General features: G+C 41.9%; 1 protein-coding gene and 1 long non-coding RNA gene across 9 annotated transcripts in view; one reads left to right on the top strand and one right to left on the bottom strand.

Moving 5' to 3' along the window:
* Window positions 1-7,556, bottom strand: part of LOC146395728 (uncharacterized) — an 83,960-nt gene extending 76,404 nt beyond the window's left edge. For both annotated transcript variants that reach the window (XR_014829043.1, XR_014829042.1), the window contains exon 1: window positions 7,383-7,556. This is a non-coding gene — a long non-coding RNA (uncharacterized LOC146395728). The remainder of the gene's footprint in view (window positions 1-7,382) is intronic.
* Window positions 6,807-16,483, top strand: part of RIF1 (replication timing regulatory factor 1) — a 62,510-nt gene continuing 52,833 nt past the window's right edge. For 4 of the 7 annotated variants that reach the window (XM_021076097.2, XM_013990617.3, XM_003359718.6 and 1 more), the window contains exons 1-8: window positions 6,807-6,921; window positions 7,283-7,396; window positions 8,158-8,236; window positions 10,186-10,282; window positions 11,548-11,675; window positions 12,036-12,130; window positions 13,073-13,262; window positions 15,144-15,236. In XM_021076097.2, coding sequence (XP_020931756.2) covers window positions 7,293-7,396; window positions 8,158-8,236; window positions 10,186-10,282; window positions 11,548-11,675; window positions 12,036-12,130; window positions 13,073-13,262; window positions 15,144-15,236 — 786 coding nt within the window. In that variant the 5' untranslated portion in view covers window positions 6,807-6,921; window positions 7,283-7,292. Of the gene's footprint in view, window positions 6,922-7,282; window positions 7,397-8,157; window positions 8,237-10,185; window positions 10,283-11,547; window positions 11,676-12,035; window positions 12,131-13,072; window positions 13,263-15,143; window positions 15,237-16,483 lie in introns of those variants that run through there. The other 3 variants (XM_084998644.1, XM_084998646.1, XM_084998645.1) reach the window with 3 other exon arrangements.

Genomic DNA, 16,483 nt, shown 5'->3' with positions numbered 1-16,483 from the left:
ACCTTAAACACAGTAGGAATTTCAGATTTTGGTAGCGAAAATAATAATTTGGGGTGTATATTAAAAATGCAGATTACTGGGTTCATCCTGGAACTTCTTACTCAGTAGGTCTGAGAGATATTTGCATATAAAGAAGCTTTCCAGTGATTCTGATGCAATGATCCACTTTGAGAAAATAACATTAAATTATTGCTGATGGGCTATAGTCTCATACTTTATTTTTTAGTTTTTATTTATTTATCTTTTGTCTTTTAGGGCCACATGAGGCATATGAAAGTTCCCAGACCAGGGGCTGAGTCGGAGCTGCAGCTGCTGGCCTATATGCCACAGCCACAGCAACAACAGACCTATGCCACAGCTTGTGACAACACTGGATTCTTAACCCACTGAGCGAGGCCAGTTACCAAGCCTGCATCCTCATGGATACTAGTCAGGTTTGTAACCCACTGAACCACAATGGGAACGCCCTCATTTACTGAACTTTGATGTGGGTGTTTTTCTTCTCATTTTTTTGATGAGGACATAGTGAAGTTCACCATTTGGGGGCAAGGCCTCAAGCTGCACACTAGGCAGAACCAGTATTTCTTTTTTTCTTTTTCTTTCTGTCTTTTTAGGGCTGCATCGATGGCATATGGAGGTTCCCAGGCTAGGTGGTCGAATCTGAGCGGTAGCCGCCGGCCTATGCCACAGCCACAGCAACGCCAGATCTGAGCCACATCTGCAGTCTACACCACAGCTCATGGCACCGCTGGATCCTTAATCCACTGTGTGAGGCCAGGGTTTGAGACTGTGTCCTCATGGATACTAGTTGGGTTCATTAACCGCTGATCCACGCTGGGAACTCCAGAGCCCATGTTTCAATCCTCACCTATTTGACTCCCAAACTGGGTGCACTGCATTAACTTTAATAATTTGGATTACAGATGGAGACTTTATTTTACTGAGTGAATTCCTATAGAAATCCTTTATTTATTATTATTATTATTATTATTTTTGTCTGCACCCATAGCATATGGAAGTTCCTTTCCCCTGTGCTGGTTGGAGGATGGAACCCTTGCCTCAGCAGCAAACTGAGCTGCTGAGGAGACAATGCCAGATCCTTAACCTACTGCACAACAGTGGGAACTCCCTAAGAGTCCTTTAATAGGATTTTTTTTTTTTTTGCTTTTTTAGGGCCCCAGCTATGACATATGGAGGTTCCTTGGCTATGGGTCGAATCAGAGGTGTAGCCCACCAGCCTACACCGCAGCCGCAATCACATCCCCACCAGATCCAAGCTATGTCTTTGAACTACACCACAGCTCACAGCAACACCGGATCCTTGATCCACTGATAGAGGTGAGGGATCGAACCTGCGTCCTCATGGATACTAGTCAGATTCGTTTCCACTGAGCCATGATGGGAACTCCATCATAGGCCTCTTTATATTGAATTTTTTCTACAATGTTCAAGAGTAAATCTACAATGAAAACCATACCCCACTGGGCAGAGCTCATTAAATGTTGATAAATGAAAGCAGCTTAAATAGATTGGCTTTGGAGTGACTACATGACTACCTTAAAGTTGGCTCTTTTTAATCTTCACATTGCTTATTTGTAAATCCAGGAAAAGTACTTCATCTTAGAACTATTGTGAGGAGTAAATGTGATAATATAACACCTAGTACTCAATAAGTAACAATACTTTTCAAAAGCAATATTATAATCCTGAAATATTTAGGCCATAAACTGGATCCTAAGTACACCCTGGGGGAATAGATCTAAGAATTAGTAGGAAGGATCATTAGGATCGCCAGGGCAGAGAGAAAGAAGTCACTGATAGATGTAAAATTATAGGCTTGATAGTTGCCGAGTAATGGGTGATTAAAGACAAGAAGAGAAGTTAGACAGGATTATTGGCTTGAGGGTGTAAGACTTTTTTATGGAGGTGTTCTGAGGCGAAACAGATGAAGGATTTAGAGAAGGAAAGAATATAGAAGTTGTGAATTATCTGAATGAACTGATGAAAGGATGGATGAATTAATACATGGACAAGTTAATTCAAAATATTTATTGAGTGTTAAGTAGTAATAATTTATTGCTCATTGAGGGCAGGTCCATGGTTGCGGTTTCAGAAATACTATAAAAGAAAAGCTTGGGAACTGGAAGTGTGTCTGGAGAAGCGTCTAGGCAGGGAATGGGATTGGTCTTGATTCTGTAATCTCCTAGTGCTTTTTTTACTTACTTATTTATTTTTGCTTTTTAGGGCCGCACCTGCAGCACATGGAGGTTCCTAAGCTAGGGGTAAAATCAGAGCTATAGCTGCCGGCCTATGCCACAGCCACAGCAATGCCAGATCTGAGCCACCTCTGCGACCTACACCACAGCTTATGGCAATGCCAGATCCTTAACCCACTGAGCAAGACAGGGATCATACCCACGACCTCACAGTTCCTACTCAGATTCATTTCCGCTGACCACAATGGGAACTCCTATTTATTTATTTATTTCCGGAGAGAGTTCCATTTTATTATGGAAAGTTAAAAAACAAAATAAACAAATAAACAAACAGAAACAGGCAATGGAGAAGGAAGAACAAAAGTGGGAAGAGAGTAGAGGTGTCTCATTATTCACCCCCTTCCTGCAGTTCAATTGTGAACCACTAGGAGGAACAGAATTAATTAACTGGAGGGTGGGGCATTCAGAGTCAAGGTTCCCAGCCATCCCTCTTGGAGAAAACTGACACAGTAATACTGAGCAAAAGTGAAATAAGCCATAGCCACAGGTCACTCCCAATGAGGTGACTGCTTAGGCCAGAGGAGAGGATTCCATGTGGACCTCCAGGCGGTGTGGCTTGTAAACCTGGGACTCTGGCAGGTGGGGCTGGGAACTGATGGGGTTTGTAAACCAGGGACTCTGGCAGGTGGGGCTGGGAACTGATGGGGTTTGTAAACCAGACTGTAGTCCAGAGAGGAGGCAGGAGCTGTAAACAAAAGGGGATTGACCTAAGGAACAGGAAGGAGAGGTGCCTGGAAATGGAGTGGGGGCCAGGCCTCCCAGGGGGTGGCTGCTTTACATCCTGAGAGCCCCGAGGGAGTGGTGGGAGACTGTGGGAAGAGTGTACCCTGCCCACGGAGATGGAGAAGGTGCTGCATCCCCACCCCAGTGAGCTCTGTGCTCCTCCTCAGGACTTGAAGGGGGATCTTGAATCATCTCGGATGCACCAGCACATCTGCTGAGGGTGGAAACTGAGCAATTGCCTCTGCCCCCAGAAACAGGATGAAGAAAGCAAGTTTGAAGATGTTGGTTACCCTTCCCCACCAGACTTTTTTTCAGGGTCTGTCTGCTCTGGATCTTCTGAGCATCAGGATCTTCAGTTCTGGGAGGAAGGGAGGTATATCCCTGTGTTGGAAGAGGGTCACCTATGGCAAGACTCATCCACTATCAGGGCATTGCAGTGAAGCCCACCCTGGAGCTCCCGTTGCAGCAATAGCAGCTATTCTTTATCCTCTTCTATGTCAGGTTGGGCTGCTGGTGGGATGTGGGCACTAGGGGCCTCAGGGTCCTGGTCCATCTCCTCCAGCACCGAACTCACAGAGGGGTACCGGTACGTGGTCTCAAGGGCTGTCTCGCTGAGGGAGATCTTGAGACTTCACATGGTTCCCTGGGGAGTGGGTGCAGAGGAGCCTGGTGTGACCGGAGAGAGGAAGACTCTCCTAGTACTTTAGATCAGACTGGGTAAAGATCAAGGAACCAAGGAGGGGGCACCGACTGAGATAATGGCTAAAACCTAATTCCCCCCAAGGCTAACCCTCAACTCTGCCTCAGCAGTTTATAGCCAAACCAATGAGATACTCATTTTAGCAGGTCTATGAACAAAGAGCTATGTCAGTATAGAGACAGAAACATTTAATTCTCCATTGGGATAGAGTAGATGAGTGAAAGACTTCATTAAAAGATGTGATTTTAGGAGTTCCTGCTGTTGCTCAACAGGATCTGCAGCCCCAGGACACAGGTTCCACCCCTCGCAGGCACAGTGGGTTAATGATCAGGTATTGCCTTAACTGCCGCTGGAATCTGATTCCTGGCCTGGGGACCCTATATGCTACAGGGAGGCTGAAAAATAAAAATAAAAATAAAAATTTTTAAAAGATGTGATTTTAGTTAATCATTGATTACATTTGAAAAATTGACTTAATGTTCTAAACACAAGAAACAACACAGGCCTTTAAAGACATAGAAAAGTTAGAGATCGTGGCAAGCTATTCAGAATCTGGCTGACGTGGGGGCAAGGCTAGAGGTGAAGCAGTGGTCCAAATAATAGGCTTGCGTGTTATGCCAAGAGTTTTGCAATTCATCCTGTGGTTGATGGAACTGCAAAAGGATTTCAGGTATGGGAATGACAATGATAAAATATTACATAACATTTTAGGGAGATCATAGTTCTACACATTTGAAAGAGAAGGATGAACATTCCAACCTCTTTGTTACAAATGATCAATTAGAAAAAAAAAAAAAATAGAACAGGAGTTCTTGCTGTGGTGCAACTGGGTCTGTGGTGTCTATGAAGTGCTGGGATGCAGGTTGGAACCCCTACCCAGTTCAGTGGGTTAAGGATCTGGAATTGCTACTGTGGCATAGGTTGCAATTGTGGCTCAGATCAGATCCCTGGAATAGGAACTCCAGATGCAATGAGGTGCAAGGAAAAAAAAAAGGAGAGAGAGAATAGGACGAAGACCCTATATGCAAGAAATTTACATTCTAATGAAGGGACAATTAAAAATAGATATATAATGTAATATCAGATAGTGATAAGTGATAGACAGTAAAGCCAAATAAGGCACACAAGGATTGGGTGAAGGTACTTGTCTTAAGGCAAACTCAGTGTTCTTTCCACTATCCACTAATCTCATAGCTACCATAAAAAAAATAGGGTTTCAGGATCATCTTTCACTTTCCTATACAACAGCTCCATTATACTGAAACTCAGTGTTGCAAACCTGCCCACATATTTCACTCATTGACTAATAACTTCTTAACCTTCCTTTTTTTTTTTCTTTAGGGCTGCACTGGGGCACATGGAAGTTCTCAGGTTAGGGGTCGAATCGGAGCTGCAGCTGCTAGCCTGCTCCACAGCCATGGCAACTTAGGAGCTGAGCCATATCTGTGACCTACACTGCAGCTTGTGGCGACGTCAGATTCTCAACCCACTGAGCGAGGCCAGGAGGCCAGGGATGGAACCTGAATCCTCATGGTTAATAGCTGGGTTCTCTGCCACTGAGCCAGATGAGACTTCACCATCTTAAATATCTGGGTTGTTGTGCTTGTGACCAGAAAATGAGGAGCAAATTCCCCTTCAAAGGTTAAGGAACTTATCAGGCTGCACTGAAAACCTTTCTCCGACATTACTTCCATAGTGTCTCTACACTTAACCAGACACAGCTCATTATTTCCTATTTCTGTAGGTTGGCTCACACAAAGTTGTAGGTCTCCTTCCCTCTCTTTCATCTTTTTGTTTAAAAAACATGCTCTGTGTTGAGCGCTTTGTTTGGCAGAGGATTTGCTAGGTGCAGATAACACAGAAAAGGGCAAACCACCGCTAATAGTCGTGTGTGGATAAGTAAAAGCTCAAGCCAGGTGCAGAGAACCCATGAGGCCACAGTGGAAGGACCAGATGCTGTTGGGTCTTAGTTGCCTGGTTTAAAGTTGACAAAATTACTCAAGAGGACTCAGAGGTCTAGGAAAAGGGGAGCAACATATTAGCACTAAGAACCAACTTTCATTAAGAGTTTACTGTAGGAGTTCTCGTCGTGGCTCAGTGATTAACAAATATGACTAGGAACCATGAGGTTGCGGGTTCGATCCCTGGTCTCGCTCAGTGGGTTAAGGATCCAGCGTTGCCATGAGCTGTGGTGTAGGTTGCAGACGTGGCTCGGATCCCGCGTTGCTGTGGCTCTGGCGTAGGCTGGTGGCTACAGTTCCGATTCGACCCCTAGCCTGGGAACCTCCATATGCCGCGGGATCAGCCCTAGAAAAGGCAAAAAGACGAAAAAAAAAAAAAAAAAAAAAGAGTTTGCTGTAGTTTCTCCAAGTGTTAAGTCCTAGCCAAACCCCACCCTTCAACCTCTGAGGCCTAATAGAAGAATGCAGATCCTACCTAAATCTACCTAATCACAATGCCTAAGGGCGGGTCCCAGAAGCTTGCAGTTTAATTATGAATAGCCCCAGGCCATTGTTATGTACACTTAAAACTTGAGAGTCCCTGGCCTCTCCAACCTTTTCTCACTTGGCTTTCTCCTGAATTGGATACTATTATCATCCCTATTTTACTGAGGAGGAAGTTGAGGCATAAAAAGGTTGATTAACTTGCCAAGGTCATGAAGAACAAGAGGTTGGAATCTAGACCAATCTAAATGCAGGTCTTAGTCTTTTTTTTATATATATATAATGATTTTTATTTTTTTCCATTATAGCTGGTGCAACTCTTAGTCTTAAACATCACCATCCAATTATCTCCTCTTGCTAAATGAGTTGTTGCCAATACTTTAACAAATACTGGAATTGCAATTTGAAGACAGTCTGAAGACCCACTACCTTTAAAATCGGTGAACTTTGGCGATTTACATTTTGAATTTCAAGACCCTCGCTGGTTAAATTTAACCCAACCACCTGCAAGGTGACCTGGGGGGCAGGGAGGGGACACAGCAGGAGAGGGAGAGAGGTGATCGATGACTCCGGTGCGCCACCGCCTGTTGGATTGACTCGAGCCTCTCCGGCTAGGCCTGCCCCACTCGCGCGCGCTCCGGGCCCCGCCCCCGCCGCCATCTTGGTTTAGGAGGGAGCTGGCCGCACGCGTGAGTAAACAGCCCGAGCCGGAAAAGTCGAGCTCTGGCCGCCTCAAGGTGCTACGGGGCGACGGCGGAGGAGACGCAGGCCTGTCTTTGTACGTGGGGTGAATATTGGGATCCCAGTGTTGGGCGGCTGGAGAGCTTCGGCCCGGCGCATCCTCCGCCCCCTCGCGGCGAGACGCCTCGCGCCCCGGGTTTCTCCCGCCCCCCGCCGGTCTCCTCCCCCTGTTGAAAGCTGCCCGGGAAAGTGGTGGCGGGAGCGGGCCTGGGCTGGGGCGCGGCGTGGGCCTGGGTGCGTGTGGCGGGGCAGGCGGAGATTCGGACTGTGGGTCCCTCCGCCTCCAGGAGCTCGCGGCGTGGACGCCGTGGGGCTCTGGGGCCGGGTCCCTGCCGGGCCGCGGAGGGGGTTGTTTCCCTCGGTCACCGGCTCTTCCCCTCTTCCGGTCCGGGCCGCAGGGTGGCCGACATGACCGCCCCGGGTCCGAGCCACCTGGCGCCGCTGTTGGAGACTCTGGAAGACCCTTCCGCCTCCCAAGGAGAGCAGACCGACGCTTACCTGACTCTGACCAGGTGAGGCCTGCTGGGGGTGGGGGTGGGGCGCCCTGGTGGGTCTCGGGGAGAGGGTACTGCAGGTGGGGCGCAGCAAGCGAGCTTGTGTATTCTAGAGTCTGGGAGCTGTGCGGGCGCTCGGGTCGCGGGCTGGTCGTGGGGAAGGTATGTGCTCAGTGACGTTCACTGTTGCGGGGGCTGCTGCCCTTGAGGCGTGTGTTTGGAATGAGGAAGCCCGCACGTGTGTCTCGCTTGCAAAGGGTTAGGGAAAGTTTGCTTGGAAGTAAGCGTGCTGGAGTAGAGGTTTTTCAGTGTAAGCCATCTCTGTCTTGGAACAGTGTGGGGCAACCCAGAATTGGCTTTTTAGTAGAGAGCAATAAGCCGAGTTTAATTTAAATCGCACATGCTTCGCGGCTTATTTTTTCCCCGCAGACCGTATTTTTCTGAGTTACTTAGAGTTACTTGGAAATTACTGGAAAAGGGTTAACAGCAGGTACAAAATGATGAAGATTTGAGTAAATTTCTAAGTAGGGATAGATTTCGCTTTTACATAGTGAAACTGTCAAAATGTGTCTATGGATGCACAAGTTATTGTGAGGGCGGCTTTGCATTTATTTCAGTTGTATACTGTATTATATATTAAGTTATCTTAAGCACTGAGTCAGTTAATTTGCCAGAGTTCTAATATAACATTTAAAAAGATTATGCAGGTATTTCAGGGAGTGATTATAGTTTTTTTATGTCTTCCAATTGCATGAACTTGTGTTCTTTCCGCTTTTAAGTCGTATGACTGGAGAAGAGGGAAAAGAAATCATTATAGAAATTGAGAAAAAACTTCCTCGGCTCTTCAAAGTTTTAAAGGTATGTATCTTTGTTGTTTATTAAATAGCTTTTTTACTTTGTGGGGAAAATGTTTTGCCAACTCAACTTTGAACGTAAAGTTAAATAACAGTAGTATTATTATAGTACTGTTTGAGGATTTACAGTGTATTGAGTGCTGTCTTAATTACCTTACGTGTTTTCTCTTATTTAGTCCTCCAATCCTCCATGTCCCAGTGGGGTTACTCTTTAATCCCCACTTTGCAGAAGAAATTGGTTTAACTTGCCTGAAGTTGCCAAGGCACTTGAATCCAAAACTTGCATTCTTAATGTAAAAGTGGTGATCAGAGTTCAGTAATCTGTTTGTAGCAATCCATTTCTAAATAAATGATTCTATAATTTTGTCATTCATTTACTGTGTGGGTAACATTCTTTTTTTTTTTAAATCTTACCCTCAGTTTTTGCCGCAGTTGCTTGGTTAAAAAAATCCTTACTATGGTTATCTTGTTTGCTTGTTTATAGGGAAGTCATATAGTTTAATATCAAACCAAGAACCAGTGCCCTTGTCCTCACTTGCTTATATGGTGGTTTTGTGACTTTCCTTTACACCTAACTTTTAAGTTCCTTGTTTTTAGAATTCAGAGGTTAAACTAAATCTCCACAGTCCCTTTGAGTTCTTATTTTTACAACCTTGTTTTCATGCTTTTAGACAGGATTATTCCATCAAGATGTTTATTGCACGTTTTAGTGTGTTTTCTGGCTAAATGTTGAAGCATTGGGGGTAATGCCTTAGCCACCCTACTGTATTTGTTAAAGTCAGTGCTTTTTGTTCATGTAAGAAAGAACTTTATTGTGTAGTAGTTCAAGATTTATTAATATTATAAACGGTATTAATGGTATTACTTACTATTATTTACCATTTTTCTTCATTGTCATGTTCCACATTTCAGCAGTATAGTTGATGTGATGAAGACAGGCATCATGTATTTGGTGTTTGAGAGCATATAGGATCAGGAACTCATTTGCATGAGTCAGGTTGCATTGTTGGAAATTGGGTTTGTAACTAAAATGCCAGATGAATAATTATTTAGAAGCATGTGGGTGATTAATAACAGTTGATTGCACAGATGCTACTGCTATCTTGGAGATAGTCTTAAGTGTTTAAGACTTTATCTATTGGTGGTTGTCTCAACTGATTGCTTTAACATCCTTTTCTGTCTCAGGGTTTGATATTTCAAATGTTTGGTTTCATTAATTATAAAAGGGGTGCTCCAGGGAAGTGTCTGTTCTTATGTTTAATTACTAACATTTACTATTTTTCCTGGTCAAGAGTAGCAAATAGTCAGGAATTCCTTGGATAACTGTTTTAGAGGAATATGAGGATTTAAAGATAAATCACTTTCGAATAGGAAATGGTACCAAGAAAGATGCAAAGTCCCAAGTCAGTGTAGGGTTGGGGCATATGGCAAGACTCCCTTTGACAGGTTTGGGATTCTGAATTCCAGGTGGTCATGGATTCAAATTCTACTAGTTGTGAAGAAAGAATTTTTTTTTTTTTTTTTTTTTAGACTGAGATAATGTTTAAACCTCCTAACACTTCAGTCACTCAGTAAATGTTACGTTCTACCCCTTCCCTCTCTGTTAGAATTTTCACTGTACTCTAAGCCTAATATGGCAGCTTTTGCCTTTCAATCTTTTGCTTACTTTTTGTGAAAGGGCTTTGCTCCTGCTCTTTATTTACTGTCTAGTGTCTTCAGCATCTTCCGTTTGTTGCCTTTTTTTTTTTTCTTTCAGGTGTGTGGAGATACTCATTAAGAAAAATATTCTTAGCTGATCACTATCTAGTTTCTCTTTTCCTTTTTTAATCTTCCCTCAAGGATTTGTTTGTTGTTGGGATTAAAATGTAATTTTGTTTTTTAATCAACTTTTCCTGGCTAAAAATTGATTTACAGTCATACTTGTTTGTAACAAATATGATTTTGTTTTTATAGAATCACATAACCAGTCAAAACTCAGAGCTCAGTAGTGCTGCTCTACAGGCCTTGGGGTTTTGCTTATATAATCCTAAAATTACATCAGCATTATCAGGTAAATTTCTTATGATTTAATATTTTTAGAGTTTATGAAAGTTCCCTGTGGTGCAGTGGGTTAAGAATCTGGTGTTGTCATAGCTATGGCGCAGGCTGCACATGCTGCACAGGTTCCATCCCTGGCCCAAAAACTTCTACATGCCTTGGGTGTGGCCAACTCCCCCCGCCCCTGGCCTGGCCCCATACACACACAGTTTACTCCAAAAGAAAAGTCTATTTAAAAACAATTGCTCTGGAGTTCCTGTTGTGGCTCAGCGGGTTATGAACCCAACTAGTATCCATAAGGATGCAAGTGAGGGATCCCTGGCCTCACTCATTGGGTTAAGGATCTGACACTGCCATGAGCTGTGGTGTTGGTTGCAGACACTGCTTGGATCCCACATTGCTGTGGCTGTGGTGTAGGCTGGCAACTGCAGCTTCAATTTGACCCCTAGGCTAGGAATTTCCATATCCTGCAGGTGTGGCCGAAAAAGCAAAAAAATAATAATTGCTATGAAAACTGAATCTTCTCTATGAAAACATCTAATTTGGAAGTTAATAATTAGGTGGAATTAATTTTGAAAGTTAAATGGTCATTTATTTTATACAAGCATGCATTAAGGAACATGCTAATTTGAGAAGTTCTTTTACAGAGTGGTAAATGAGATAATTTGGGGTTAAAAATGGTAATGAAAGCACAGGATCTGATGCTTTTCTGAGTTTTCAAGCACCCTTGGCTCTGTATCCTATCCTTGGGTACAGAAACTGTGGATATGAAGGGCTGAGTATTATGCTGTTTTATGTAAGGGACTTAAGCATCTCTTGAATTTTTACATTTAGGGGTGGGGAGTCCTGGAACCAATCACCCACGGATATTGGGGAGAACTGTAATCTTAATTCTTGTAGCTTGTCATGGTGAAGGAAACCTGGGAAGTGATTTTTAGAGAGGAGAAATTAGGGATAGGGAATAAAGATACCAGAAAGTTAATTACCATCTTTTTTTCTGAGGGAAAAGTTTTCTGCTCTTTTATATAGCAAAATGTTAGCAGTCTAAAGTTGTTCATTTTGGAACAGAGATAGGATTCATAACATCTTGCCAAAAATTGACTTATATGTTAAGACTTAGTAATGTGACCATATAGAATTATTTTATTTGCAAAAGATTGCTGATTTGGAGTCTACTATCTCTTTTGATGGTGACGAGAACAGCAATATTTTTTTTTAATGTTTGAGATTTTAAAGGATGTAAATGATTCCGTATAATTAAAACTACTTATTTTTCAGAGACAATTATTCAAGAACTGCTTTCAAAACTGAATGATACTATTAAGAGTTCAGATAAAAATGTTCGTACTAGGGCACTTTGGGTGATATCCAAGCAGACGTTTCCCCCTGAAGTTCTTGGCAAAGTAGTGAGTATAGTTTTTGTGTATGTCTTCTTAACCACCTGTTACTTAAAAAATTCAGGCTTAGGCGTTCCCATTGTGGCCCAGTGGAAGTGAATCTGACTAGTATCTATGAGGATGCGGGTTCGATCTCTGGCCTCTCAGTGGGTTGGGGATCTGGTGTTGCCATGAGCTGTGGTGTAGGTCACAGACTCGGCTTGGATCCAGCATGGCTGTGCCTGTGGCGTAGGCCAGCAGCCGCAGCTCTGATTCGACCCCTAACCTGGAAACTTCCACATGCTGCAGGTGTGGCCCTAAAAAGCAGAAAAACAAACAAACAAAAAATCAGGCTTCTTTGATTTGTATTTACTTGGTTCTATCTTTCAGGTGTCCAGTATAATTGATTCATTAGAAATAGTATATAATAGAGGAGAGATGCATTCTGCTGTTGTTGATTATGAAGCATTAAATGTCATCATAAGGTATGAGTTTGGATGCTATGCAAATTGAAAGAGTAGTTTCAGTAAATTTAGAAGTTTTAAGGAGTAGACTTTTGGGATTTTGAGTTAGATGTTAATAAAGACGGGAATGTCTTAATAGACCATAAGTCTCAAAAAGTAACAGGAAGAAGTTACTAGGCTTCTTTACTTTTATTGAGACAGTCTAAAAAATAAAGTCTTGGTTATGCTGTTGCTGCTCACACAGCTGTGCTTTAAAAAATTATCCCTGTTAACGCTTTTGGAAGAGTTTAAAAAATAATATAGACTGAATGGGCTATAAGGGGGTATTTAGTAAAGCATTAATAATACCCAACAACAGATAGAGGAACAGGAAAATACCCTCTCTTCTTCCTGTCCATTCCTGCTTTTCCTAATGGTTATGCCAACAGCAGAACCTTATTGATAAGCTTTGTCTTGCCTTGTTTTTCATTCTTTGAAAGTTTTTTCTTTAGTTGTTGAACTATATTATTTAACTAATTAGTGTTCTGATACTCTTATGTTCACAGAATATCATGGTTCTCTAGCTATCTTCTGTAAGAATATTGAATTCTTTTCATTTTTAAAAATATTGAAGAACAATTGATTTACAGTGCTGTGTTAATTTCTGCTGTACAACAGAGTGTTCAGTTATACATACACAGATCCATTCTTTTTCAGATTATTTTCCCATATAGGTTATCAAAAATTTAGTTGTGTAAAAATGATTAGTATTTTAAAACTTCTAATCTGAAGGCAAGGTGATATATTCTCTTGTCAGAATTTATGAAATAGAAATCTACAAATTAGTTAAAAATTAGCTTTATTTTTTATGTCTGTCTGTGTGTATGTGCATATGTGTTGTTCTAAAACAAATGGACCATACTCTGTCGTTTAAGTGTAAAAGGTGAGGTCAAACTAATTTAGTCATTGATTTCTCTGTTATAGGCTAATTGAACAAGCCCCAATTCAAATGGGGGAAGAGTCAATTAGGTGGGCAAAAGTGGTCATACCTTTAGTGGTTCATTCGGCTCAAAAGGTACATTTACGGGGAGCTACTGCTCTAGAGATGGGGATGCCATTGTTGCTTCAGAAACAGCAAGAAATAGCATCTATCACAGAGCAGCTCATGACTACTGTAAGTAATACTTTAAGGATTTTGGGGGTACTGCATTGTAAGGTTTTACACCAAGTTTAGGGCTCATGTTTGTGTAATTGCACTGTGATCTAAGAAGTCCCTCTTTAAAACAGAATTGCTAGAGCTTCTGCTCTGGTGTAGCGGGTTAAGGATCCGGCATTGTCTCTGTGATGGCATAGCTTCAGTCCCTGGCCCAGGAACTTCCATAAGCTGTGGGTGCTGCTGAAAAAGAAAAACAAAACAAAAAAACCCAAAGAATTAAGTTAGTGTAGTCATACTGCTCCTACAACACAGTAAGGAAGAGAGCTATCTATTTAGTGTTATTACAATCTGGGGCATTTTACTTTATCCCCAAAGAATGGTGATTGAAAGAAGTTGCATTTTTGGAAAAAGGAGAGCTTTAACTGATTCATTGCTATCTGGGGTGTTATAGCATCCTCCCTGGAGCTATAAATGTAATGCACACAAATGTGCATCTAGTGTGTGCTGTTTCCTAAAGTTGCCATTTCCCCCAGGTTTTAGGTTTTTCAAGTTTATAACATTTATTGAGCATCTGTATATACAGGCATTATTTCAGGCGCTGTGTGTATAGCAGCGAACAAAAACAAATTGTTGTAGGGCTTATTTTCTAGCTTATTATAACATATACTTTATTATATAATATGTTTAATAAGAAGAATAATGGAAAACGGAACTAGATGGAAAATGCTGTCTGAGAGGAAGTACCTGAGGTGGTCAGGGAAGGAAAGAATAGGTTATTTGTACAGTGGTTTGAAGGCAGTACAGGAGGTAGCTGTTTGATGATACAGAGTAAGCGTGTTCTAGGCAGGAGGAACCATAAAAGCAAAAGGCCTTGCTATGATGAGTGTGTACTAGGTTGTGTTCGTGAACACTGGGGAGTATGATAGAGCGAATGAGAATCAGAGCAGGAGATGATGTCAGAAACGGGGCCAGATCACATAGGACTTTGGGAGCCATGTAAGACATTTAGTTTTCACTGTGGGTTATATTAAAAACCGTATTTGAAGGTTTTGTGTCTACAAGTGATGTGTGTGTTAACTTGGTCTTTAAAGGGATCACTGTGCTTATGTTGAAAATAGACTCTAAGGGGGTTGCAGTCCAGAGGGGAGAGGAGTTGGGAGATAGTACAGTAGTCCAGGCAGTGAGGGAGCCTTCCAGATTCTAAAACCTGGGGTTTTGTTTATTTTTTTAAATTCAGAATGCCTAGTGGTAACGTTTAGAGTTTTAAAAGTAACTCCAGTGTCTTTTTTATTAAGTGTTTAAGAGCATGTATACAGTGAACCCTTGAACAGCTTGGATTTAGTCCACATGTAATTTATAGTCTGTCCTCTGCATCTGCAGTTACTCTGCATTCTTGGATTCAACCAGTCACAGACTGTGTAGTACTGTAGTATTTACTGTTGAAAAATAATCTGCCTATAAGTGGACGGCACAGTTAAATGCCACATTGTTCAAGGGTCCACTGTGTAAAATTCTTAATAAATTTGACCTTAAATTTTCTCGGATGTGTTGCCCATGAAGCTATTAATGTATTTTTAAAGTTAGTAAAGTGAGAATAGAGGACGTTATGATTTGAGCTCTCTTGATATGCATGCTGTAGTTCTTAGGGAAAAGTAAATTGGTAGAAAAAAAATAATCTATTGATGGATGGAAGAATGGCCAGATATAAAACAAGCATAATAAAATTTTAGTGGTATCTGTACTTGGACATTTATTTACTGTAAAGCTCTATATGCTTTGGTATGTGTGTGAAAGTTTTCCTGGTAAAATATTAGGAAAAGTTACTTGGCTGAGACAGTAGTGAATTTTTTTCCTTTCCAAGAGTCTTTTTTTGGTACATATTTTTGCTTTTGTTTTCAGAAATTACTTTCAGAACTCCAGAAGCTATTTATGAGTAAAAATGAGACATATGTGTTAAAATTATGGCCTTTGTTTGTCAAGCTTCTTGGGAAGGTAAGTTCACAGTTAATGAACAGCTTTTACATACCAGACCCTTTAATTTCTTAACTTTCTGTAGTACAGTTGGTCCTCATTATTCATATGTGTCATTTATAAAAATTGGCCTGCTTACTAAAATTTATCTGTAAACTCAATATCAGTATTTGTGCTGCTTTTTCAGTCAGTTCTGGACATGTAGATTGGCAAAAGAAATTGTCTTCCAGCGTGCATGTTTCTGGCTGAGGTTGAGTGAGATTATGTTTTGCGTTTTTGCTTCAGCTCTTAATGTCCTTTTTGGAGTTCCCACTGTGGTACAGTGGGTTAACAATCCGACTGCCAGTGGCTTGGATTGCTGCCGAGGTGTGGGTTCAGTCCCTGGCCCGGTATTGAAGGATCCAGTGTTGTTACAATTGTGGCTCGGGTTCATCCTTGGCCTTGGAACTTTCAAATGTGGTGGTGCAGCCATAAAACAAAACAAAACAAAAAAACAAAAGCAGGAGTTCCCATTGTGGCGCAGTAGAAATGAATCTGACTAGGAACCGTGAGGTTGCGGGTTTGATCCCTGGCCTCGCTCAGTGGGCTAAGGATCTGGCGTTGCTGTAACCTAGGGTGCAGGTTGCAGATGCAGCTCGTATCTGCTGTGGCTGTGGCTGTGGATGGCAGCTGTAGCTCAGATTCGATCCCTAGCCTGGGAACATTCATATGCTGTGAGTGCAGCCTTAAAAAGCAAAAACAAAAGCAGATGTCCATTTCATGATCTATTTAGTGTCACATTTTTCATGTTTATGCTTTTTCTTGGTGATTTCAGATTTTTTTTTTCTTTTTTTTTTTTCTTTTTAGGGTTATACCCGCAGCATATGGAGGGTCCCAGGCTAGGGGTATAATCGGAACTGTGCCTGCAGTCTACGCCACAGCTCAGGGCAACGCCAGATCCTTAACCCACTGATTGAGGCCAGGGATCAAACTGGCAACCTCATGGTTCCTAGTCAGAGTCATTCCCGCTTTGGCACACCAGAAACCCTATGATTTCAGATTTAAATGGCCCTCAAATGTCGTGTTACAGTGCTCTCTGTGGTTCCTAGGCAGGGAAAGGGTGTGATGTGTTGTAGGGGGAAAATACATGTGTTGGGTAAACTTTATGTAGGCGGCAGTTTAGTATTAACTGAGTCAGCAGTATATGAAATAAGATGTCTTTAAACAAAAGTAAACATAAAACAAGGTAATATGTCAGATGGTTGATGAAATGTGATCAGAGGCTTATA

The sequence above is a fragment of the Sus scrofa genome, chromosome 15 (genome assembly GCF_054392235.1).
Source record: "Sus scrofa isolate SSC_HxYL_T2T_F1_AM1 chromosome 15, Sscrofa_HxYL_maternal_Yorkshire_Landrace_v2.0, whole genome shotgun sequence".
Classification (NCBI taxonomy): domain Eukaryota; kingdom Metazoa; phylum Chordata; class Mammalia; order Artiodactyla; family Suidae; genus Sus; species Sus scrofa.
This window is presented reverse-complemented; position numbering and strand designations above follow the sequence as displayed.